A 25,474-nucleotide genomic window follows, 5' to 3' on the forward strand; every position below is an offset into this window, starting at 1 on the left:
ATGATCCGAGTCAACTAGGCCGTGTCCGATCATCACGTGAGACGGACTAGTCATCATCGGTGAACATCTTCATGTTGATCGTATCTACTATACGACTCATGCTCGACCTTTCGGTCTCCGTGTTCCGAGGCCATGTCTGTACATGCTAGGCTCGTCAAGTTAACCCTAAGTGTTTTCGCTGTGTAAAACTGTCTTACACCCGTTGTATGTGAACGTAAGAATCCATCACACCCGATCATCACGTGGTGCTTAGAAGCGACGAACTGTAGCAACGGTGCACAGTTAGGGGAGAACACTTCTTGAAATTTTGTAAGGGATCATCTTATTTACTACCGTCGTCCTAAGTAAACAAGATGCATAATCATAATAAACATCACATGCAATTATATAGTTGTGACATGATATGGCCAATATCATATAGCTCCATTGATCTCCATCTTCGGGGCTCCATGATCATCTTGTCACCGGCTTGACACCATGATCTCCATCATCGTGTCTTCATGAAGTTGTCACGCCAACGACTACTTCTACTTCTATGGCTAACGCGTTTAGCAATAAAGTAAAGTAAGTTACATGGCGTTTTTCAATGACACGCAGGTCATACAATAAATAAAGACAACTCCTATGGCTCCTGCCGGTTGTCATACTCATCGACATGCAAGTCGTGATTCCTATTACAAGAACATGATCAATCTCATACATCACATATCATTCATCACATTCTTCTTGGCCATATCACATCACATAGCATACCCTGCAAAAACAAGTTAGACGTCCTCTAATTGTTGTTTGCATGTTTTACGTGGCTGCTATGGGTTTCTAGCAAGAACGTTTCTTACCTACGCAAAACCACAACGTGATATGCCAATTGCTATTTACCCTTCATAAGGACCCTTTTCATCGAATCCGTTCCGACTAAAGTGGGAGAGACTGGCACCCGCTAGCCACCTTATGCACCAAGTGCATGTCAATCGGTGGAACCTGTCTCACGTAAGAGTACGTGTAAGGTCGGTCCGGGCCGCTTCATCCCACAATACCGTCGAAACAAGATTGGACTAGTAACGGTAAGCATATTGAACAACATCAACACCCACAACTACTTTGTGTTCTACTCGTGCAAAGAATCTACGCAATAGACCTAGCTCATGATGCCACTGTTGGGGAACGTAGCAGAAATTCAAAATTTTCCTACGTGTCACCAAGATCTATCTATATAGAAACCAGCAACGAGGGGAAGGAGAGTGCATCTACATACCCTTGTAGATCGCTAAGCGGAAGCGTTCAAGTGAACGGGGTTGATGGAGTCGTACTCGTCGTGATCCAAATCACCGATGACCAAGTGCCGAACGGACGGCACCTCCGCGTTCAACACACGTACAGCCCGGTGACGTCTCCCATGCCTTGATCCAGCAAGGAGAGAGGGAGAGGTTGAGGAAGACTTCGTCCAGGAGCAGCACAACGGTGTGGTGGTGATGGAGGAGCGTGGCAATCCAGCAGGGCTTCGCCAAGCACCACAGGAGAGGAGGAGTATGGAGAGAGGTAGGGCTGCACCAAGAGGAGAAGTTCTCATCTGTTTAGCAGCCCCAAACCTCAACTATATATAGGGGGAAGGGGGGGCTGCGCCCCCTTTAGGGTTTCCCACCCCAAGGGGTGCGGCCAAGGGGGGAGGAGTGCCTCCCAAGTCAAGTGGAGGCCTCACCCTTTAGGGTTTCCCCCTTCCCATGCGCATGGGCCTTGGGGGGCTGGTTCCCTTGGCCCATAAAGGCTAGGGCGCCCCCTTACAGCCCATGCTACTGTATTGGACGTGGTGGAACAATTTCCGGACCTCCGGACCCCTCCGGAATCCTCTGGAAGCTTCCCGGTACAATACCGAAAAAACCCGAACCTTTTCCGGAACCCGAACAACAACTTTCCATATATAAATCTTTACCTCCGGACTATTTCGGAACTCCTCGTGACGTCCGGGATCTCATCCGGGACTCCGAACAACATTCGGTAACCACATACAAACTTCCTTTATAACCCTAGCGTCATCGAACCTTAAGTGGGTAGACCCTACGGGTTCGGGAGACATGCAGACATGACCGAGACGTTCTCCGGTCAATAACCAACAGCGGGATCTGGATACCCATGTTGGCTCCCACATGTTCCACGATGATCTCATCGGATGAACCACGATGTCAAGGACTCAATCGATCCCGTATACAATTCCCTTTGTCTAGCGGTATTATACTTGCCCGAGATTCGATCGTTGGTATACCGATACCTTGTTCAATCTCGTTACCGGCAAGTCTCTTTACTCGTTTCTGTAACACATCATCCCGTGATCAACCCCTTGGTCACATTGTGCACATTATGATGATGTCCTACCGAGTGGGCCCAGAGATACCTCTTCGTTTACACGGAGTGACAAATCCCAGTCTCGATTCGTGCCAACCCAACAGACACTTTCGGAGATACCTGTAATGCACCTTTATAGCCACCCAGTTACGTTGTGACGTTTGGTACACCCAAAGCATTCCTACGGTATCCGGGAGTTGCACAATCTCATGGTCTAAGGAAAAGATACTTGACATTAGAAAAGCTTTAGCATACGAACTACACGATCTTTGTGCTAGGCTTAGGATTGGGTCTTGTCCATCACATCATTCTCCTAATGATGTGATCCCGTTATCAACGACATCCAATGTCCATAGCCAGGAAACCATGACTATCTGTTGATCACAACGAGCTAGTCAACTAGAGGCTCACTAGGGACATATTGTGGTCTATGTATTCACACGTGTATTACGATTTCCGGATAATACAATTATAGCATGAATAAAAGACTATTATCATGAACAAAGAAATATAATAATAACACTTTTATTATTGCCTCTAGGGCATATTTCCAACAGTCTCCCACTTGCACTAGAGTCAATAATCTAGTTCACATCACCATGTGATTAACACTGACAGGTCACATCACCATGTGACCAACATCCAGAGAGTCTTGGGTTTGATCATGTTGCTTGTGAGAGAGGTTTTTAGTCAACGGGTCTGAACCTTTCAGATCCGTGTGTGCTTTACAAATCTCTATGTCATCTCCTAGATGTAGCTACCACGTTCTACTTGGAGCCATTCCAAATAACTGTTCCACTTGGAGCTATTCTAAATTGTTGCCCCATTATACGTATCTGGTATCTCTACTTAGAGCTATCCGGATAGGTGTTAAGCTTTCATCGACGTAACCTTTACGACGAACTCTTTTACCACCTCCATAATCGAGAAAATTCCTTAGTTCACTAGTTACTAAGGATAACTTTGACCGATGTCTGTGATCCATTCTTGGATCACTCTTGTACCCCTTGACTAACTCATGGCAAGGCACACTTCAGGTGCGGTACACAGCATAGCATACTGTAGAGCCTATGTCTTAAGCATAGGAGACGACCTTCGTCCTTTCTCTCTATTCTGCCATGGTCGAGCTTTAAGTCTTAACTTCGTACCTTACAACTCAGGCAAGAACTTCTTCTTTGACTGATCCATCTTGAATACCTTCAAGATCATGTCAAGGTATGTGCTCATTTGAAAGTACCATTAAGCGTTTTGATCCATCCTCATAGATCTTGATGCTCAATGTTCAAGTAGCTTAATCCAGGCTTTCCATTGAAAAACACTTTCAAATAACCCTATATGCTTTCCAGAAATTCTACGTCATTTTTGATCCATAATATGTCAACAACATATACTCATCAGAAATTCTATAGTGCTCCCACTCACTTCTTTGGAAATACAAGTTTCTCATAAACTTTGTATAAACCCAAAATCTTTGATCATCTTATCAAAGTGCACATTCCAACTCCGAGATGCTCACTCCAGTCCTTAGAAGGATTGCTGGAGCTTTGCATACTTATTAGCATCTTTCGGGATTGACAAAACCTTCCGGTTGTATCACATACAACCTTTCCTCAAGAAAAATCGTCGAGGAAACAATGTTTTGACATCCTATCTGCAAGATTTCATAAATAATGCAGTAATCGCTAATATAATTCCAACAGACTCTTAGCATCGCTACGAGTGAGAAAGTCTCACCGTAGTCAACTCCTTGAACTTGTCAGAAAACATCTTAACGACAAGTCGAGCTTTCTTAATGGTGACATTTACCATCATCGTCCGTCTTCCTTTTAAAACCCATATGTACCTAATAGCCTTATGACCATCAAGTAGTTCTTCCAAAGTCTACACTTTGTTTTCATACATGGATCCTCTCTCGGATTTTATGGCCTTGAGCCATTTATCGGAATCCAGGCCCACCATCGCTTCTCCATAGCTCGTAGGTTCATTGTTGTCTAGCAACATGACTTCCAAGACAGGATTACGTACCACTCTGAAGTAGTACGCATCCTTGTCATCCTACGAGGTTTGGGAGTGACTTGATCCGAAGTCTCATGATCAATATCATAAGCTTCCACTTCAATTGGTGTAGGTGACACAGGAACAACTTCCTGTGCCCTGCTACACACTAGTTGAAGTGACGGTTCAGTAACCTCATCAAGTCTCCACCATCCTCCCACTCAACTTTCCGAGACAAACTTTTCCTCGAGAAAGGACCCGATTCAAGAAACAATCCATATTGCTTTCGGATCTGAATTAGGAGGTATACCCAACTGTTTTGGGTGTCCTATGAAGATGCATTTTATCCGCTTTGGGTTCGAGCTTATCAATCCTGAAACTTTTCACATAAGCGTCGCAGCCCCAAACCTTTAAGAAACGACAACTTAGGTTTCTCTAAACCATAATTCATACGGTGTCATCTCAACGGAATTACGTGGTACCCTATTAAAGTGAATGTGGTTGTCTCTAATGCCTAACCCATGAACAATAGTGGTAATTCGATAAGAGACATCATGGTACGCACCATATCCAATAGGGTGCAACTATGATGTTCGGACACACCATCACACTATGGTGTTCCAGGCGGTATTCATTGCGAAACAATTTCCACAATGTCTTAATTGTGTGCCAAAACTCGTAACTCAGATATTCATCTCTATGATCATATCATAGACATTTTATCCTCTTGTCACAATGATCTTCTACTTCACTCTGAAATTACTTGAACCATTCAATAATTCAGACTTGTGTTTCATCAAGTAAATATTCTCAACATCTACTCGAATCATCTGTGAAGTAAGAACATAACGATATTCACTGCATGCCTCAGCACTCATTGGACTGCACACATCAAAATGTGTTACTTCCAACAAGTTGTTATCTTGTTCCATCTTACTGAAACCGAGGCTTTTCAGTCATCTTGTCCATGTGGTATGATTTGCATATCTCAAGTGATTCAAAATCAAGTGAGTCTAAACGATCCATCCGCATGGAGTTTCTTCATGCGTGTACACCAATAGACATGGTTCGCATGTCTCAAACTTTTCAAAAACGAGTGAGTCCAAAGATCCATCAACATGGAGCTTCTTCATGCGTTTTATACCATTAAGACTTACATGGCAGTGCCACAAGTAAGTGGTACTATCATTACTATCTTATATCTTTTGGCATGAAAATGTGTATCACTACGATCGAGATTCAATAAACCATTCCTTTAGGTGCAAGACCATTGAAGGTATTATTCAAATAAATAGAGTAACCATTATTCTCTTTAAATGAATAACCGTATTGCGATAGACATAATCCAATCATGTCTATGCTCAACGCAAACACACAATGACAATTATTCAGGTTTAATAATAATCTTGATGGTAGAGGGAGCGTGCGATGTTTGATCACATCAAACTTGGAAACACTTCCAACACATATCGTCAGCTCACCTTTAGCTAGTCTCCGTTTATTCCGTAGCTCTTTTATTTCGAGTTACTAACACTTAGCAACCGAACCGGTATCTAATACCCTGGTGCTACTAGGAGTACTAGTAAAGTGCACATCAACACAATGTATATCCAATATACTTCTATCGACCTTGCCAGCCTTCTCATCTACCAAGTATCTAGGGTAATTCTGCTCCAGTGGCTGTTCCCTTTATTACAGAAGCACTTAGTCTCGGGTTTGGGTTCAACCTTGGGTTTCTTCACTAGAGCAGCAGCTGAATTGCCGTTTCATGAAGTATCCCTTTGTTCCCTTGCCCTTCTTGAAACTAGTGGTTTCACCAACCATCAACAATTGATGCTCCTTCTTGATTTCTACTTTCGCGGTGTCAAACATCGCGAATATTTCAAGGATCATCATATCTATCCCTGATATGTTATAGTTCATCACGAAGCTCTAGCAGCTTGGTGGCAATTACTTTGGGGAAACATCACTATCTCATCTGGAAGATCAACTCCCACTCGATTCAAGTGATTGTTGTACTCAGACAATCTGAGCACAAGCTCAACGATTGAGATTTTCTCCCTTAGTTTGCAGGCTAAGAAAATCGTCGGAGGTCTCATACCTCTTGACGTGGGCACGAGCCTGAAATCCCAATTTCAGCCCTCGAAAACATCTCATATGTTCCACGACGTTTCGAAAACGTCTTTGGTGCCTCAACTCTAAACCGTTTAACTGAACTATCACGTAGTTATCAAAACGTGTATGTCCGATGTTCGCAACATCCACAAACGACGTTTGGGGTTCAGCACACTGAGCGGTGCATTAAGGACATAAGCTTTCTACTATCCGCATAATCGTTACTGTCAACTTTCAACTATATTTTCTCTAGGAACATATCTAAGCAGTGGAACTAAAACGCGAGCTTACGACATAATTTGCAAAGATCTTTTGACTATGTTCAGGATAATTAAGTTCATCTTATGAACTCCCACTCAGATAGACATCCCTCTGGTCATCTAAGTGATTACATGATCCGAGTCAACTAGGCCGTGTCCGATCATCACGTGAGACGGACTAGTCATCATCGGTGAACATCTTCATGTTGATCGTATCTACTATACGACTCATGCTCGACCTTTCGGTCTCCGTGTTCCGAGGCCATGTCTGTACATGCTAGGCTCGTCAAGTTAACCCTAAGTGTTTTCGCTGTGTAAAACTGTCTTACACCCGTTGTATGTGAACGTAAGAATCCATCACACCCGATCATCACGTGGTGCTTAGAAGCGACGAACTGTAGCAACGGTGCACAGTTAGGGGAGAACACTTCTTGAAATTTTGTAAGGGATCATCTTATTTACTACCGTCGTCCTAAGTAAACAAGATGCATAATCATAATAAACATCACATGCAATTATATAGTTGTGACATGATATGGCCAATATCATATAGCTCCATTGATCTCCATCTTCGGGGCTCCATGATCATCTTGTCACCGGCTTGACACCATGATCTCCATCATCGTGTCTTCATGAAGTTGTCACGCCAACGACTACTTCTACTTCTATGGCTAACGCGTTTAGCAATAAAGTAAAGTAAGTTACATGGCGTTTTTCAATGACACGCAGGTCATACAATAAATAAAGACAACTCCTATGGCTCCTGCCGGTTGTCATACTCATCGACATGCAAGTCGTGATTCCTATTACAAGAACATGATCAATCTCATACATCACATATCATTCATCACATTCTTCTTGGCCATATCACATCACATAGCATACCCTGCAAAAACAAGTTAGACGTCCTCTAATTGTTGTTTGCATGTTTTACGTGGCTGCTATGGGTTTCTAGCAAGAACGTTTCTTACCTACGCAAAACCACAACGTGATATGCCAATTGCTATTTACCCTTCATAAGGACCCTTTTCATCGAATCCGTTCCGACTAAAGTGGGAGAGACTGGCACCCGCTAGCCACCTTATGCACCAAGTGCATGTCAATCGGTGGAACCTGTCTCACGTAAGAGTACGTGTAAGGTCGGTCCGGGCCGCTTCATCCCACAATACCGTCGAAACAAGATTGGACTAGTAACGGTAAGCATATTGAACAACATCAACACCCACAACTACTTTGTGTTCTACTCGTGCAAAGAATCTACGCAATAGACCTAGCTCATGATGCCACTGTTGGGGAACGTAGCAGAAATTCAAAATTTTCCTACGTGTCACCAAGATCTATCTATATAGAAACCAGCAACGAGGGGAAGGAGAGTGCATCTACATACCCTTATAGATCGCTAAGCGGAAGCGTTCAAGTGAACGGGGTTGATGGAGTCGTACTCGTCGTGATCCAAATCACCGATGACCAAGTGCCGAACGGACGGCACCTCCGCGTTCAACACACGTACAGCCCGGTGACGTCTCCCATGCCTTGATCCAGCAAGGAGAGAGGGAGAGGTTGAGGAAGACTTCGTCCAGCAGCAGCACAAAGGCGTGGTGGTGATGGAGGAGCGTGGCAATCCAGCAGGGCTTCCCCAAGCACCACAGGAGAGGAGGAGTATGGAGAGAGGTAGGGCTGCACCAAGAGGAGAAGTTCTCATCTGTTTAGCAGCCCCAAACCTCAACTATATATAGGGGGAAGGGGGGGCTGCGCCCCCTTTAGGGTTTCCCACCCCAAGGGGTGCGGCCAAGGGGGGAGGAGTGCCTCCCAAGTCAAGTGGAGGCCTCCCCCTTTAGGGTTTCCCCCTTCCCATGCGCATGGGCCTTGGGGGGCTGGTTCCCTTGGCCCATAAAGGCTAGGGCGCCCCCTTACAGCCCATGCTACTGTATTGGACGTGGTGGAACAATTTTCGGACCTCCGAACCCCTCCGGAATCCTTCGGAACCTTCTGGAAGCTCCCCGGTACAATACCGAAAAAACCCGAACCTTTTCCGGAACCCGAACAACAACTTTCCATATATAAATCTTTACCTCCGGACTATTCCGGAACTCCTCGTGACGTCCGGGATCTCATCCGGGACTCCGAACAACATTCGGTAACCACATACAAACTTCCTTTATAACCCTAGCGTCATCGAACCTTAAGTGTGTAGACCCTACGGGTTCGGGAGACATGCAGACATGACCGAGACGTTCTCCGGTCAATAACCAACAGCGGGATCTGGATACCCATGTTGGCTCCCACATGTTCCACGATGATCTCATCGGATGAACCACGATGTCAAGGACTCAATCGATCCCGTATACAATTCCCTTTGTCTAGCGGTATTATACTTGCCCGAGATTCGATCGTTGGTATACCGATACCTTGTTCAATCTCGTTACCGGCAAGTCTCTTTACTCGTTTCTGTAACACATCATCCCGTGATCAACCCCTTGGTCACATTGTGCACATTATGATGATGTCCTACCGAGTGGGCCCAGAGATACCTCTTCGTTTACACGGAGTGACAAATCCCAGTCTCGATTCGTGCCAACCCAACAGACACTTTCGGAGATACCTGTAATGCACCTTTATAGCCACTCAGTTACGTTGTGACGTTTGGTACACCCAAAGCATTCCTACGGTATCCGGGAGTTGCACAATCTCATGGTCTAAGGAAAAGATACTTGACATTAGAAAAGCTTTAGCATATGAACTACACGATCTTTGTGCTAGGCTTAGGATTGGGTCTTGTCCATCACATCATTCTCCTAATGATGTGATCCCGTTATCAACGACATCCAATGTCCATAGCCAGGAAACCATGACTATCTGTTGATCACAACGAGCTAGTCAACTAGAGGCTCACTAGGGACATATTGTGGTCTATGTATTCACACGTGTATTACGATTTTCGGATAATACAGTTATAGCATGAATAAAAGACTATTATCATGAACAAAGAAATATAATAATAACACTTTTATTATTGCCTCTAGGGCATATTTCCAACACCCAGTCGTCGCCCCCAGGCGCCGAAATTGGCCCACTTTACAGCCCCATTTCGGCGAATAGAGGGCCCATATGGGCGAGAATAGGCCCATATTCGGTGTGGTTCGCCGTGTCTCGGCGTTCAATTATCTAACACAATTTTTTCTTTTCACATATTTCATCACAGAAAAATCAAATACTTCAACAAAATAGTACAACAACAAATAGTTCAATACAAATTATATAGTTCAACAAATAAAAACTCATATTTCATCACACGGCGTCCCCCTTGAGCCTCCATAGGTGCTCAATCAGATATTTCTGTAGTTGATGATGCACCTGTGGGTCTTGGATCTCCTGACGCATACTGAGATATGCAGTCCAGATTGCCGGTATTGGTGATCAACTTCGGCTAGAGGACCATGCCTGTAATATGGTTCAGTGTCAAACACTGGGTCTTCTTGCTCGCCCTCGATGATCATGTTGTGCAATATGACACAGCAAGTCATAATCTCTCACATTTGATATTTGGACCAGGTCTGAGCGGGGTACCGGACAATAGCAAATCGAGATTGGAGCACACCAAATGCCCGCTCGACATCCTTCCTGCAAGCCTCCTGAAGCTTCGCAAACCAGGCGTTCTTGCCTCCTTCCACTGGGTTTGAGATCGTCTTCACAAATGTCGACCATCTCGGATAGATGCCGTCAGCTAGATAGTACCCCTTGTTGTAGTGTCGTCCATTGATCTCGAAATTCACTGGAGGAGAATGACCTTCAACAAGCTTGGCAAAGACAGGAGAGCACTGCAGCACGTTGATGTCATTGTGAGTTCCTGGCATACCAAAGAAGGAGTGCCAAATCTAGAGGTCCTGTGTGGACTCGGCCATGCGCCCATAGTCGTCGAGTGAATCACCGGGAGCTATGTATGCAAGCATCCTCATCGCTGTCGTGCACTTCTGGATGGAGGTCAATCCAAGAGCGCCGGTGCAATCCATCTTGTACTTGAAGTAGTTGTCGAACTCCCGGATGGAATTCACAATCCTGAGGAAGAGCTTTCGGCTCATCCGATAACGGCCCGAAATGTTTTCTCGCTATGAAGTGGAGTAGAGCATGCAGTAGCCTTCGAGACGATGCCTGTTCTTTGCTTTCACCCGCCCCGCTGCCGAGCCACCTCGCCGTGGCTTTTCATTGCTCGCCAGCAGCTGGGCGAGGGCGGCGAGCACCATGAGATGCTCTTCTTCCTGGACGTCGGCCTCGGCTTCCTCGTCCAGCAGCGCGGCGAGCGCTTCCTCGTCATCCGAGGCAGGCAAATCCCCGAACACCTTGCGCCCGGTGGGCGTGTACCCGCCGCTAAACTGCTCCTCCGCGTCCGGAAACGCCCAGCTGCTGTTGGATGGGCTGCCGCGGCGAAGTGCTGCTATTTTTCCGACGGGGAATGGCTATCTAGCGGTGAAGGGCGGCAGGCGGCGCCGGGATATAGCTATTGACGGCTGAGGGCGCGGGGCGTGGGAGGCGAGTCGGGGAAGAAAACCTTGACTTTTCCCCTGACGGTGTGGGCCAGCCGTGCTTTTCCCTTGCGCCGGAGCCCCCAATTGCTCCCCAGTGCGCCGAGTTCAGCCTGTGACCGCCGGACGGAAAAAAGGCCGAACCGACGATTTTCGGCGTTCTGGGGCGCGACCGAGGAGTTTTTTTTGCGCCGGCGCCGAAAAAGTGGCCTGAGGGGGCCTGTTGGAGGCGCGGCTGGAGATGCTCTAAGGACGCCCACACCTCCAGCGATGGAACAGCCGACAACTCATCCTCCTTCCACGACTTCCGTGGCGCCCGAAGCGCCGCCGAGCCAGAATCCTCAGCAATGTCAGCAACCCAATCCGAGGCCGAGAGCATGCTGCGCCATAGGGAGAAAAAGGTCTTCCTGAACAATCAAGGTTTCACAGCTCAACAGCGAGAGGCTCCTCGGTCGGTGGATGTACATATCGATGCCATCCATATGGGCCTTAAAAACGTTGTCGAGTTCTTTGCTGCAGATTTAGAGGTAAGATATTTCATTAATGGGAATCGTGAGCACTATCGTGAGTCCCATAAGCCCTCAGTAGCCTTCCAGGTGAGCCCGTGTTCTTGCTCGCTAGCGCCTGCCTCACGTACGGCCTTGTAGGCGTCCGCTTGGAGGAGGGCGACGGAGGCGAGCGTGCTCGTCACCACGCCACCGGAGCTGCCGTCGGCGGCAAGGTCGAACGCCCCATCGGGGATCCCGCTAGGGCCTGTCCGTCAACCTGTATGGAGGTGAGCTTGGGGTAGTAGACATCGGGGAACGCGGTGCCCCTAAGCAGGGGCGTCGAGCGGCCGCCGCGCCTGGTCTGCGGCACGGCGGGGTCGCCGAGGAGCACGACGCACTCGCAATTGGATCTGCCGGCTTCGTCGGCGGCCAGGTAGTAGAACTTGTTGACGCTGAGCTGCGACACCAAGGAGAGTGACCCCCTGATGAAGCCGAAGCTGCCCGGCTCGCATTCGAGGGGCACCGTGCTGTTGGCGGCGCTGCACCCCAACACCGCGCTGCCGGCGATGCCCCCCACCGCCACGGCGACACACTCTTTGGCGACGAAGCCGGTGGTGTTGATCCCCGGCCCATACACGTAGACGTACCTGCAGCGATCGTCGCCATTGGGGTTGCCGCCGCAGGCGTCGGTGGTGTCGTTGGCCAGGAGGCTCCGGCACGTCTGGCTGGCGCATGGGAGCATGAACGCCGCTACGCACTGCGTTGTCCAGACGAAATCGTTGAGGAGGTCGACGATGCCGGAGACGTCGTTCTGCGTGGCCCCGATGGAGACGTTGTAGAGGACGATGTAACCGGCGTCGTCCGCCGCCGCGCTACCCAGAATGTCCGTGTTGCGGTTCCGACGGCGCGCCTTTTTGAGCAGGGCGTTGGTGCCTGACCTGGGCGGCTTTGTGGACAGAGAGTTGGGCGCCTGGTTGAGGTTGACGGTGGTCGCCCTCCTCGCGGCCGCAGGCGCCGGCGCCAGGAGGAGAAGCTGGAGAACAAGTAGCCAAGCTAGCAGCGTGACGGCCAACGCACTGCCAATAGTGCTTCTCCTTGCAGCGGGGCGCGCCATTTTTTCTAGCTAACTAAAGTAGTAATTTAAATGCTTTTGTATTAGTTTACAGAGGAAGTAGCACGTAATTAGCTAGCTAGTATCCGCTGCAGTATACACACGCGCGTACTGATAAACATGTACTTCCTTCGTTCCTAAATATAAGTCTTTTTAGTGATTTGAAATGAACAACCATATACAGATGTATATAGATATATTTTAGAGTATGACATGATTCACTCATTTTGCTCCGTATATAGTCATTTGTTGACATCTTTAGAAAGACCTATATTTAAGAACTGAGGGAGTACGTATGTAGGAAGCATTGGCTGAGAATCAACCGGGGGTCGGATCGGATGCCATTAATCGCAAGGGTACAGCGAGAAGATGAGCGCCCTGCCTTTGACAGCGATGAAGAACGCTCACGATAATGCGGCGAGTGTGACTGCGTCGGCCTCCAATCATCCGTCAAGGAAGAAGACAACACAACGCACGTATTGAAATTCCAGAGGGAGAAAGGCCTCCTGCTAAGCGGACGAAGCCGAAGGTCCTGGCATCAGGATCAGGTTGCTGGTGATGTTTCAGGTCAGCAGCCTACCCAGAGTTTTTTTTCTTCTTTTTTTCCCCAAGAGGCCAGAGGCCCAGAGGTATAGCCACTTTGTCCCGCTCTTCAAAATATACATGTTCCCGCTCTTGAACCTCCTGTGTGCGTACTTGAACAAGGCCTTGAGTCACGTATGGGCCAATACTTCGGCCAGCCTATCCAGCCCACGATCCCACGTAGGCTTTCGGCTTTTTTTAGAGAGGACAAAGCCCAGGCACAAACGCGGCTCGTTTCGAGCGTGCGAGTCCACACTCTGGCTGAAGCGAACGAACAAGCAGACAGAGAAGCAATTTTTAGTCCCACATGGCTTAGCTTAACGTAAGCACTCCAATTCATAAGCGCGCCAGGCTGTTCAGGAGGCGTGCCTTAAAGAGAGCACATCCATCCCAACCTGTGCGGTCTGCACATTTTATTTTTCATAAGTTTTTCTCAAACATTATTGTGCAGCCTACTAATAATTTCTTTTTTTTAGAGAAGAGGCATGAGCCCGACTTTATAAATAAACCCACACGACACGCAGGCCAGAAATGAGAGAAGAGCAGTCACCACAGAGACGACGAAGCCACCAACTAAGTCAAAAAGATCATCAAGGCAACTATACAGCTGCCTCGTGCCTTGATAAGGAAGACGCCGATGCCCGAATTTTAGAGAATAGAAGATCAAATGCATCCCGGTCTTCCGTCTTAGTCAATGATATCTCCACTGCTGCAGGAACATGTAAGATTTAAATAAGCAGTCAGCAGGTTTAGCAGGAAAAACATGCTCAATGGTAAACTTGTTTCTGGTATTCCTCAAGGCCCAACAAATCGCCCCCAGACCAACCCAAAATAGCCGCTTAGTGACCCCAACCAGGCCATTGGCGAGGAACCGAAGCTCAGAGAAGGAGGAAGGAGCCCAAGACACCTGAAGCCACGACCTAAAACAGCTCCAAACCAGCTTAGCCAGCACACACTCAAAGAAAATATGGTTCGTGTCCTCCAAGGAATCGCATAATGCACAGCGCTCCGAGCTGGGCCATTACGTTTGCGAATTTGGTCAGCCGCAAGGAGACGGCCTTTGAAAGCTTGCCAGAGGAAAATCTTCACTTTAAGAGGAATCCAAGCACGCCAAATCGGACTAAATTTGTTAGTGGGGGAGCCACCAATAAGTTTAGTATAGAGAGACTTAACAGAAAAGCGACCAGAAGAAGTGTGGGGCCAAACCACCGAGTCAACAGTCTTCGAGAGCACGGAAAAGAGAGCAGCAAGCCGCTGCCATTCCTCCAACTCTACAGGGGACAGCGAGCGCCGGAAGGCAAGGTACCTATTATTAGCCGAAAGCTCTGCGATGGAGATGTTCGGATTGGGGCAGTAAGAAAACAACGTGGGGAAGACCACCGAGAGGGGTGAGTCTCCACACCCCAGTCCAGCCAAAAGCGAATGGAAGCTCCATTACCTACCACAAACTTGACGTGGTCCTAAAAAAAGGCCGAACCTTGACAAGGTCTTTCCAAAACTGAGACCCTCCCCTAGAGGAGGCGAACATAGGGTTTGAAGTTGGGAAATACTTAACTTTGAGAATAGAAAACCACATAGTGGCTGTAATAATTCATGCTGAAGCTCATTACACTGTTGAGGAACAGTTGTGGACAACCGGTGGTACATGCTGATATTTTCCGATGATCAGTCTGTCATTGCAAATACCTTCTCATTATAAGCTAAGGGAATATTTCCACTGGTCTTTTCCCCGCAAAATATAACAACCCTTATTATTTTTTCTTTTGAATTAAGGGAGCTCTCTTTGCTTCCTGGTTTCAATTACAAAACCGATAAACCCCACATTATATTGTTCTTTACATAGAAAAGTTGTTTCTTTTCTCTTTTCTAAGAGTACGCAGATTGCGTATCATATTTTATAGAAGGCAGAGAATATGTTACAAGCAGTGCGGGAAGCAAAACAAGCTAAGGTACTGGCAAACATCCACAGACCCACAAGAAAATTACAGGCTACTCTCTCAGAAAAAATCGAAAATACCGAGGTCCAGCCGCTCTCCAAGTCTGAACCTCATCAAGAATGAGGTTTACAAATTGAGCTCCTGCCGCCGGAATACTTGGAGTACTCTGGCTGATCTGCGGGCCCCAATTTTCATATTTTTCTCTTCCGATGACTGCTTCTCTGAAGCTTTGTACTGTGCTGGTTGACGGAGCTTCAGTTTCTTCAATTCCAACCTGCCCGTGCTGCCGTTCAGCTTCAGCACGTCGCTTCTCCCGTTTGGGCTGCATCTGCGTGTTACTACAATCTCACTATTGTAGTTTCATGTACCAAAAAATTCAAACGGTGTTGGTGAATCTAATCCAGTGCAGATTGTGCTAAGCGCAGCGAGCCAGTACTGCATTGCATCAGTGGTTCCAGATTAATGAGCCTTGCGCTGCAGCACCCCATTTAAATAAAGCAATAAACCTCTGATTATGATTAGATATGTGCCTTGGCTACATGATTCAGTCGTGTGTCGAGTATTGACCTGCACTTCAGCAAAGACAATAGATGATGTAGTGATTGCGTACCTTTTATTGGTTCAGAAACTCTTTTTTTTCTCGAAGTAGTTCAGAAACTTCAGACTATTGTTTCACTAAAAAAATGATGTTTTAAAATCGTTCTCATCCATATGTTTGCAACCTTGCGATTATGATGGTCGTGTCATCTGTTTTTCCTCTCGGAGGTATGTCCAGCTTCTTAATTATTTTTCATTCAACCATCAGAACAGCAGAACTAATACTGTTGGCACGAAAAAAGCTGGTGCAAACATCATTTCCATGCATCAGGTATAATCAAACTTTTCTCCAATTGAAAAAATATGTTTATATGGACATACCTCCGAAGTAGTCCAGAAACTCTTTTTTTCCGAAGTAGTTCAGAAATTTCAGACTATTGTTTAACCAAAAGATGATGTTTTAAAATCCTCATCATCAATATGTTTTCAACCTATGCGGTTATGATTGTCGTGTCATCTATTTTTCCTCACGGAGGTATGTCTAGCTTCTCAATTATTTATTATTCAACGGTCATAATAGCAGAAATTAATACCGTCGGTACAAACAAAGCTGGTGCAAAAATCCTTTCCATGCATCATGTACAGTTGAACGTTTCTCAAATTCAAAAATCTGTTTATCTCATAACTCTGGGCTCGCTGAACTAATTCACCAAGTATGATTTTTTGTTTTTTAATGTATAATTGTAGTGACATATAGCAAAAAAAATTAAAAATAGGATTACCAAGTCCGTGTGCCGCGCCTCCCGTCTAGTACGCCATGGAACAAGTGACAGGTCCAAAACAACGTTTTGCCTATTTGCTGCAGAACCGTTATACAAGTCTTCACGGCGGACGCATGCATGTCTCACTTATTGTACTCTCTGACAAGTTGGAAAAATAATGCATGCCCAAAGTTGGTTATTGTTCAGAACCGTTAGACTTGTCATGATGGTATGACTCCGTTTGGTTTCATCCTCTCACTCCAGGAACCACACAATCACATGGCAGCCTTGATGTTATATTATGTTTCCGAACTTCCCTGTTTATTTAACTAATCATGCTTGAATCTTATCAGAAAACATGCATATTGTGTCTCCTCGTACATACTCTTGTCTAGCATCAGGGTCTCCCATCTTTCGTGATGATAAGCATGACATGGTGATGATGATAAGTTCATTTTAAGACAATCCAGCCTTATCATTTTGCAGCTGCTGCTACTTTTATTTCACCATTATATCGTACTATATTTGTTTGTCCCGATGACCGCAAATTTGACCTATACCATACCTCATTGTGCAGTTGCAGATGAATGCCTATGCAACCCTGAAGAAGGTTCAGCAAACAATCGCATGATGTCTGCACAGGAAGAAATTCGATCAGCTGACCGTAAGTAGCACATTCTCTAGCAATACACTGAGAGTGAGGACGTGACATCTGGTTTCGAAACTGATAATTTTGCGCTGCAGATAATTTATCTTAATCCAGTGCCCTTTATAATACAAGTTTACTTATATGCTCCAGCAGCCATTGTTAACACTGATATTTATTTGGTGATCTAAGCTCTAGAGGTAGAGAATTGAGTTGTATATGGGCCGATACGCCACGAAAATAATTGACGCAGGAGCCCCTCTTCAGAGTTTTCTTGCAATAACATAGGCAATACATTCCACACAGAAATTTTTCCTGCTGGTTATGAGATTTCTGGTGTCAATTTGTTCTGGAGCCGTAGCCAACAGAAAAAAAAAATGGAAAGATGGTTTCATATAGCAAACCAAATATGATACGGATCAATTCCCAGATCTGAGTGCCGCGCCTCCCATCTTGTATGCCCATAGAACAAGTGACAGATCGATAACAATGTCTTGCCTATTCCTGCAGAACCGTTAGTGACAGAGTGAGAACAAGTCTTGAGTCTTCAAAGCAGATACATCGATGTCTCCCTTATTGTCCTATCGACAAGTTGAAAAATGAAGTGATGGGTATAGGCAATTGTTTGTATATGAAAGTTGCAAAATATATAAAATTAAGGAAATTATAGAAATATACAATAATAGTGATGTATGGCTGCAAATAAATGAGGGACCACCGGTAGGTACATGTATCAGTCAGTCAGTCAATATACAGCTCATGGATTCCCTGTTCTTATCTCCATTTGCTTCCATCCTCTCTCCAGCAACCACAGAATTCCATAGCAGCCTTGGCGTGTGAAGAGACCTACAGAGGGGTGGCGAAGGAACGAGCAGCAGTACGCTGCTCTTTCAACAATTTGGAGAAGATAAAATTTGGGCATTGTTGAGGTGAATTCTCTGCTCAATCCTTGGCCTTGTTTGTTGTTCTTCGATTGTTCATGTTATGTTTTTATAGCTGTACAGCAGGCCAAAACGCCACTAGATTTTTTATGTATATGTATCAAAAAGTATGTACAAGAGGTATATACAGGAGCTATACAAGCTAAGCTATTAGGGAAAGTAGTGGCTGCACCCACCTTCGGTGCACCCACGCAAGAAAACATAGCAAAACATTTCAAAAAAATCTGAAACTTCGTGAAAATGATCATCAACAAATGTTAGAGAGGCTTGCAAAATTTGGTGGTCAAATAACATTCGAGGAGGTCTATACAAAAAAGACAAATTCATTGAGAATTAGTCAAAATGTAAGTACACTGTTTGACCACATTTTGTAATTTTGTCTTCTTTGTAGAGAGTTTCTCGAATGTTATTTGACCACCAAATTTTGCAAGCCTCTCTAACATTTGTTGATGATCATATCCACAAAGTTTCAGATTTTTTTGAAATGTTTTGATATGTTTTCTTGCGTAGGTGCACCGTGGGTGCACCGAGAGTGGGTATGGAAGAACCACACTCAAGCTATTATGGAACTATAAAATATAAAATAGGAGGATTACAAGGTTGTTCATGTTCTATCAGTGCTTAACCTCTCTTCTTTCTTGCGCTGCAGTTTCTTCTTGCTCCGACCTGCAAGCTCATGGCAGAGTCGCTGCTTCTCCCTCTAGTGCGCAGCATGGCTGGCAAGGCTGCAGATGCACTCATCGAGACGGTGAGTCGTATGTGTGGCCTCGACGATGATCGCCAAACGCTCGAGCGGCATCTACTAGCCGTCGAGTGCAAGCTGGCAAACGCCGAGGAGATGAGCGAGACAAATCGCTATGTCAAGAGCTGGATGAAGGAGCTCAAGTCCATCGCCTACCAGGCTGATGACGTGCTCGACGACTTCCAGTATGAGGCGCTGCGCCGCGAGTCTAAGGTTGGCAAGTCCACTACCCGAAAGGCACTCAGCTACATCACGTGCCACAGCCCGCTGCTCTTCCGCTTTGAAATGAGCAGGAAACTCAAGAACGTCCTCAAGAAGATCAATAAATTTTTTTGAGGAAAAAGAAGATCAATAAGTTGGTTGAGGAGATGAACAAGTTTGGCCTGGAAAATTCTGCCAGTAGGGAGAAGCGGCAACATCCTTGCCAGCAAACACACTCAAAACTGGATGACTGTACCAAAATCTTTGGAAGAGATGATGATAAGATGATGGTGGTGAAGCAACTGCTAGACCAACAAGACCAGCAGAAGGTGCAGGTGCTGTCCATCTTTGGGATGGGTGGTCTTGGCAAGACGACTCTTGCTAAGATGGTGCACAATGAACAAGAGGTCCACGAACATTTCCAGTTGAAGATGTGGCACTGCGTGTCTGAAAATTTTGATGTTATTGCTTTTGTGAAATCCCTAATTGAATTGGCCACAAATGGAAGCTCTCCCATGACTGGCAACATTGAACTATTGCAGAAGTAACTTGATGAAGTCATTGGCCAGAAAAGGTTTTTTTACTTGTTCTCGATGATGTATGGAATGAAGATAAAGAGAATGTGGGAGGATGAACTGAAGCCACTATTGTGTTCTGTTGGTGGACCAGGAAGTGTTATAGTGGTCACATGTCGAAGCAAACAAGTGGCCTCTATAATGTGCACTGTCAAGCCCCACGAGCTAGTATTTCTGAGTGAAGAAGACTCATGGGAATTGTTTTTGAACAAAGCATTTAGCAATGGTGTTGATGACCAACCAGAGTTGGTCGCCATCTTAAGGCGTATTGTCAATAAATGTGAGGGGTTGCCTCTTGCTCTTAAGATGATGGGCGGATTGCTGAGTTCAAAGGAAAAAGTACAGGAATGGAAGGCCATCCAAGAAAGTAACATTAGGGATAATGATGGAGGCAAATATGAGGTAATGCCCATACTGAAGTTAAGCTACAAACACATGTCCTCTGAAATGAAGCAATGTTTTGCATTCTGTGCGGTTTTTCGCAAGGATTATGAGATGGAGAAGGATAGGTTGATGCAACTATGGATGGCAAATGGCTTTATTCAAGAAGAGGGAACAATGGATTTAGTGCATAAAGGAGAATTCATTTTTGATGAGTTGGTTTGGAGGTCCTTCCTCCAAGATAAGAAAGTGGTAGTCAAACCTGCTGTCTATGATGGTGACACACAATATGAGACAATTGTATGTAAAATGCACGACTTAATGCACGATCTAGCAAAAGATGTCACTGATGAATGTGTATGTAAAATGCACGACTTAAAGTATTGTTAAAAGGTGTTCATCACATGCAAATGTCAAAGGCTGAATTGGAAAAAATCAGTGGTTTATGCAAAGGCAGAACATACCTCCGCACGATGTTAGCTCCTTCAGAATCATGGGCGGAGCATAATTATAAATTTTCGAGAAGATCACACAAGGATATTAAGGAGTTGCAACATGTATTGGCATCACTAAGAGCATTGCATTGCTCCCCTGCTCCACTTGTCATTTGCAAGGCCATAAATGCAAAACATTTACGGTATCTTGACCTCTCTGGGTCTGACATCGTTAGGTTGCCAGATCCAATATGTATGTTGTATAACCTGCAAACACTAAGGCTCATATATTGCCAGAAGTTGCAACAGTTACCAGAAGACACGACAAGATTGAGAAAGCTCATCCATCTTTACCGAAAAAGGCTTTCGCCCCGCTTTATAAATAAAGCACCCACCAAGCACAAAGTATCAAGGTAACAACAGAACACAGCGCACACACAAAGGCAACGCCACCGCAAGTCAGGAACCACACCAACAAGCACAGACACACACACAATACCCAAGTTCCGCTGTGGGCACAACACATCACGCCCAACACAAAAGGACGAAGACACAATCCCAGACGGTGGCGGCGGAGTCGACGACATGATGATCTAATCTGGTTCCAGAGGAGGTGGGGGAAGCGGCGGCGTCAATCGGAGGGCCATCGCACGGAGCTGGGTGATGATGGAGGTGATGACGTTTCTCTCCCTGGGCCGGCTAAGCGGCTGGCAAAGCTGCAAGTAACCAGACCATTTGAACAAAGCATCAGTCGCACGACGAAGAGGAATATGCTGAATCACAAGTTTATTCCTAACAGTCCACAGCGTCCAGGCCAGGACCCCAATGGTCAGCCACCTAGTGTGGCGCAACGCGGGAGGGATCGCCTGGAGTTCGGCAAAGAGAGCGGGGAAATTGTTATGGTCCCAGTTTCCACCCACAATCTCGCGGAAACAGCTCCAGAGAAACTACGCGGACATGCAGGTGAAGAAGATATGGTTCGAATCTTCTTCAGGTCCACAGAGCGGGCATCACCCGTCTGCAGGGCCATTGCGCTTCAGAACCTCAACACCAGAAGGGAGGCGGCCACGAATCCATTGCCACAAGAAGATCCTAATCTTCAGGGGGAGGCGAATCTCCCAAATGGAGGAAAGCGCCTCGTGACCAAGCGAAGGGGCGATGGCGAGGTAGAGAGATTTGGTGGAGAATTGCCCAGATGGCTCTAACCGCCATCTGGCACGGTCGTCGTCTGTCGAGAGTTCAGGTTCGTGAAGAGCAGTCGAGCAGCTCCTTCCAGTCCTCGATCTCAGCCGGACCGAAAGGTCTCCGGAACGCTAGTTGCCCTAGTCAGTAAGGGCGGCTGCCACGGAGATCTGTGGCGCGACCGCGATGGAGAAGAGGTTCGGGAAGCGGGCCGCAAGGGGCGAGTCGCCCGCCCATCTGTCAAACCAGAACAAGGTGGCAGTGCTGGAGCCAATCTCGATCAAGGTTCCGATCCGAAGGACAGGGAGGAGCTGGATGATGGACTGCCAGAACTGTGATCCCCCAGAACGCTGGCAGAAGGCGAGGGGCTGACCGCGGAGGTATTTCTGCTGAATAATGCGGAGCCACAGTCCACCTTCTCCATTAGCGATCCGCCATAGCCACTTAGTCAGTAAGGCAATGTTCATGCGTTTGGAGGACATGATACCCAAACCGCCCTGGTCGCAGGGTTTGCAGATCTCCGACCACTTGACCATGTGGTACTTCTGCTTATCACCCTCGCCGGCCCAGTAGAAACACCCCTGGACGGTGGCAATCTCGTGATGGAGGGTCTCGGGAAGGCTGCAGAAGCTCATGATGAATAACAGTAGGCTGGAGAGGGAGGAGTTAATGAGCACCGTTCAGGCTGCTTTCCAGAGCCATCTACCCTGCCAGGGTTCGATCCGGTGCTGAAGCTTCCCCACCGTGGGGCGCAGCTCGGCCACCGTAAGCCTGGAGTCGCTAATGGGGATCCCCAGGTAAGTCGTGGGGAAGCACCCGAGGTGGTAGTTAAGCCGATCCGCAATGCTCTGGCGCTCTTCCTGGGTGTAGCCCAAGACCATCACCTCACTCTTGTCGAAGTTGATCTTCAGGACGGCCATTTGCTGGAAGCACAGCAGGAGGAACTTGAGGTTGGCGATATCACTCTCCGAGCCCTCCACCATGATAATGGTGTCATCCGCATATTGGAGGAGGGATACACCGTTCCACCCAACCAGATGCAAAACTACTCCCTTAATGTGGCCGGCCGCCTTGGCCCTTTCAAGGATGGCCGCCAGGGCATCTACCACCATGTTAAATAGGAACGGAGAGAAGGGGTCACCCTGACGAACCCCACAAAATGTGGGGAAAAAAGGGCCGATCTCCCCATTAATGTTAACTGCAGTGCGCCCCGAGGACACCATCTGCATCACCCTAGTCACCCACCGGTCGTCGAAGCCCTTACGGAGAAGACATTTCCGAAGGAAGGTCCAACTGACCGTCTCGTAGGCCTTGTGGAAATCCAGTTTTAGGAAGACTGCCTTGAGGTATTTGGAGTGCACCTCATGGAGCGCTTCATGGAACACAGTGTGGGAGAGCCTGGAGATATGGGCAGAAAATAGTGTGGGAGAGCTTTGTGATAGCCTGGTAAAGTTCCCGATGCTTGAATTGCTAAGGATAGAAAATTGCCCCAAGCTTGCAAGTATTCCAGTGATCCCTGTCGTCAACGTGTTGAAAATAGTTGGGGTTCACAATACTGTAGTCGGTTTAGTGTTTATGGGCATCCGTTTGGGCTCCTGGCCATTTCTCGTCAGCTTAACTCTTGGGTCCCCAACTAAGACCAAACAGCTAACTTGGCTCTTGGCGGCGGCTCGGGCGGAACCCTAGCCGCAGCCACCGCCGCCCCCCTCCCCTACTTCCTCCTCCATCGCCGTTGCCGGAGGACGCCAGCGGGCTAAGCCCGGCTGGCCGACGGCGGCGGCGGGGCGCTTCCTCGCCCTGTGGTGTGCTCTCGCGGTAGGGGAGGCTTGGTCCTTCCGCGGCCTCTGCACGGCGTGGCGTCGCCGGCGCCGGCGAGTCTTCTTCGCGCCGTGTGGTGGCTCTCCTCCGGCAGTTCTTGGCGGGGTGGCGGCCCCCTTTTCCTCAGATGCGAGCTCCTGCAGGTGCTCGTCGTCGGATGTGGCGACTCGCCGGATCTGGCCCAGCTTCGGCCGGTTCTGGCCCCGTCGGGAGGCAGCCCTGGCTAGGGGCCCTGGTCTTCAGCTTGGATGCGGTGCGGGGCGGTGTTTTGCATGGATTCGGCCCGGTTCTGGAGGGTTGGAGATGAAGTGCAAGTGCTCCGGCTCGGCTCTTGGTGCTGTGCATCAGCCGCGTGGTGGAGGTCTGCGGTTGCCGGCGGCCCCGGATTTGGTGGTGGCGGCTTCGGCCAGGGGGCGGTGAGTGTCTGGACGTGGCGGATTGAGGGATCTCGTGGCCAGATCGGAGTCAGACGGCAGGCGGACCCAGGTTCCGGCAGCGCTGCGGCTGCTGGCCTGGTGGTCGCGCAGGACGGCCTCAGCAGGGGCGGGCACTGGAGGGAGGTGCTCTGGGAGGTTTGGTGGGCAGCGGTTCGTGGCCGGCCGGTTCGGGCAGTTGGTGGTCGAGCTTCACTGGGAGAAATCCTATCTCCGACTTTGCTGGATACGACGACGGCGACGCCCGCGGGCGTCGTGCTCTTTCTTGAAAGCGTCGCTGATGTGTGCTGCTCCTCCCCTCCTCTCCGTGGCTATAGCTCCGGAGGGAAACCTTAGATCTGCAAGATTGGGCGATGAAGGCGTCTTCGCGTCTTCTACCTCCTTGGGGGCAACGCCTTGGAGCCGGCTACAACTGGAGACCAGTGGATGGCGTCATCTTCGCCGCGGTGGATGCGGCATCTTCGCCGCGTGGTTTGCTGAGGCGGCCGTTTCGGGGGCGCTGATTTCTGTTTGGTAACGACAATGGCGCCGAGAGGAGCATGGGTCGCGGCTCGGGCTTCGGTAGTCGGATCTTCCTGGCGTGTCCGAGGTGCTCTTCCGTGGGTTGCTTGGTTGCTTTGAAATCGGAGCTGCGGTGGAGCGAGTCCAGGCGGCAACGATGACAGGCGCTCGGTGGTCGTTTGCAGCGGGCACGGTTGGCGCAAGTCTTGCATATTTCCCAGGTGATGCTTGTCGTCAAAGTTGGAGCTGTCAGTTGTTTGTGCGTGTGGTCATCTATTGGCATGTGCCGTCGTGTCTTGTTGCATGTCGGTGGCCAGGTTGGACGGTGGTGCCCATGTGATTGTGGGTTGGATGTATCAGTTTTAGCCCGGTTTTCCGTCAATTAACCGGGCAATCCTTACTTCTTCTTAATCAATGAAAATGGCAAGCCTTTTGCTTTGTTTCAAAAAAAAAAAACTCTTGGGTCTCCAGAAGACGTACCCTTGTTGCCTCTAGACGCCTAGCAAAACCAAAGTCAAATACCTCTTGAAAAACTGAAGTATTTGGATCTGGAAGGCCCCAACAGCTTGGTCAGAAGCTCCGAATCGTCCAGATCACAGCTTATGGTTTGGAAGTGCTTTTCGTTGGTCGAACAGCTGACGATTGTCAGTTGCAGCAATATTGTCCGCTGACCAACAGAGGAGCTACGGTGCTTGGATCGCCTCCGCATTCTGTACATCGGAAATTGTGTCAACCTGGAGGGCAACACTTCATCCTGTGAGGAGGAAACCCTTCCGCTGTCCCTGGAGAACTTGTGGATTGAAGGCTGCCGAAGCGTCATGACACTGCCTCCAAACCTTGGAAATCTTGCCAAGCTGAGGTGTCTCTATGTGAGGAACTGTCCAGAGTTGGAAAGACGATGCAGAGAAGGTGGGGAGTATTTTCACTTGCTCTCCTCTATCCCATGTAAATACATTGATTTTTGAGGAGGCGT

At 47.8% G+C, this 25,474-nt stretch overlaps 1 protein-coding gene and 2 pseudogenes across 1 annotated transcript; 2 read left to right on the forward strand and 1 right to left on the reverse strand.

Moving 5' to 3' along the window:
* Positions 1-11,789: 11,789 nt before the first annotated feature.
* On the reverse strand, positions 11,790-12,841 carry LOC123152756 (aspartic proteinase nepenthesin-2-like; annotated as a pseudogene).
* A 5,230-nt stretch (positions 12,842-18,071) lies between these two features.
* Positions 18,072-20,532, forward strand: LOC123146904 (putative disease resistance protein RGA4). Its single transcript, XM_044566168.1, has 2 exons — positions 18,072-18,221; positions 18,883-20,532. The coding sequence occupies exon 2, from the start codon at positions 18,910-18,912 to the stop codon at positions 19,309-19,311; it is 402 nt and encodes a 133-aa protein (XP_044422103.1). The 5' UTR covers positions 18,072-18,221; positions 18,883-18,909; the 3' UTR covers positions 19,312-20,532.
* Positions 20,533-23,814: 3,282 nt separating this feature from the next.
* LOC123152757 (putative disease resistance protein RGA1) overlaps positions 23,815-25,474 on the forward strand; it is a 42,088-nt pseudogene continuing 40,428 nt past the window's right edge.

This window comes from Triticum aestivum, chromosome 7A (genome assembly GCF_018294505.1).
Source record: "Triticum aestivum cultivar Chinese Spring chromosome 7A, IWGSC CS RefSeq v2.1, whole genome shotgun sequence".
NCBI lineage: Eukaryota > Viridiplantae > Streptophyta > Magnoliopsida > Poales > Poaceae > Triticum > Triticum aestivum.

Excerpts from the sequence above, each read along its gene's own strand:
- LOC123146904 (XM_044566168.1), top strand. The coding sequence starts at position 18,910 with ATGGCAGAGTCGCTGCTTCTCCCTCTAGTGCGCAGCATGGCTGGCAAG.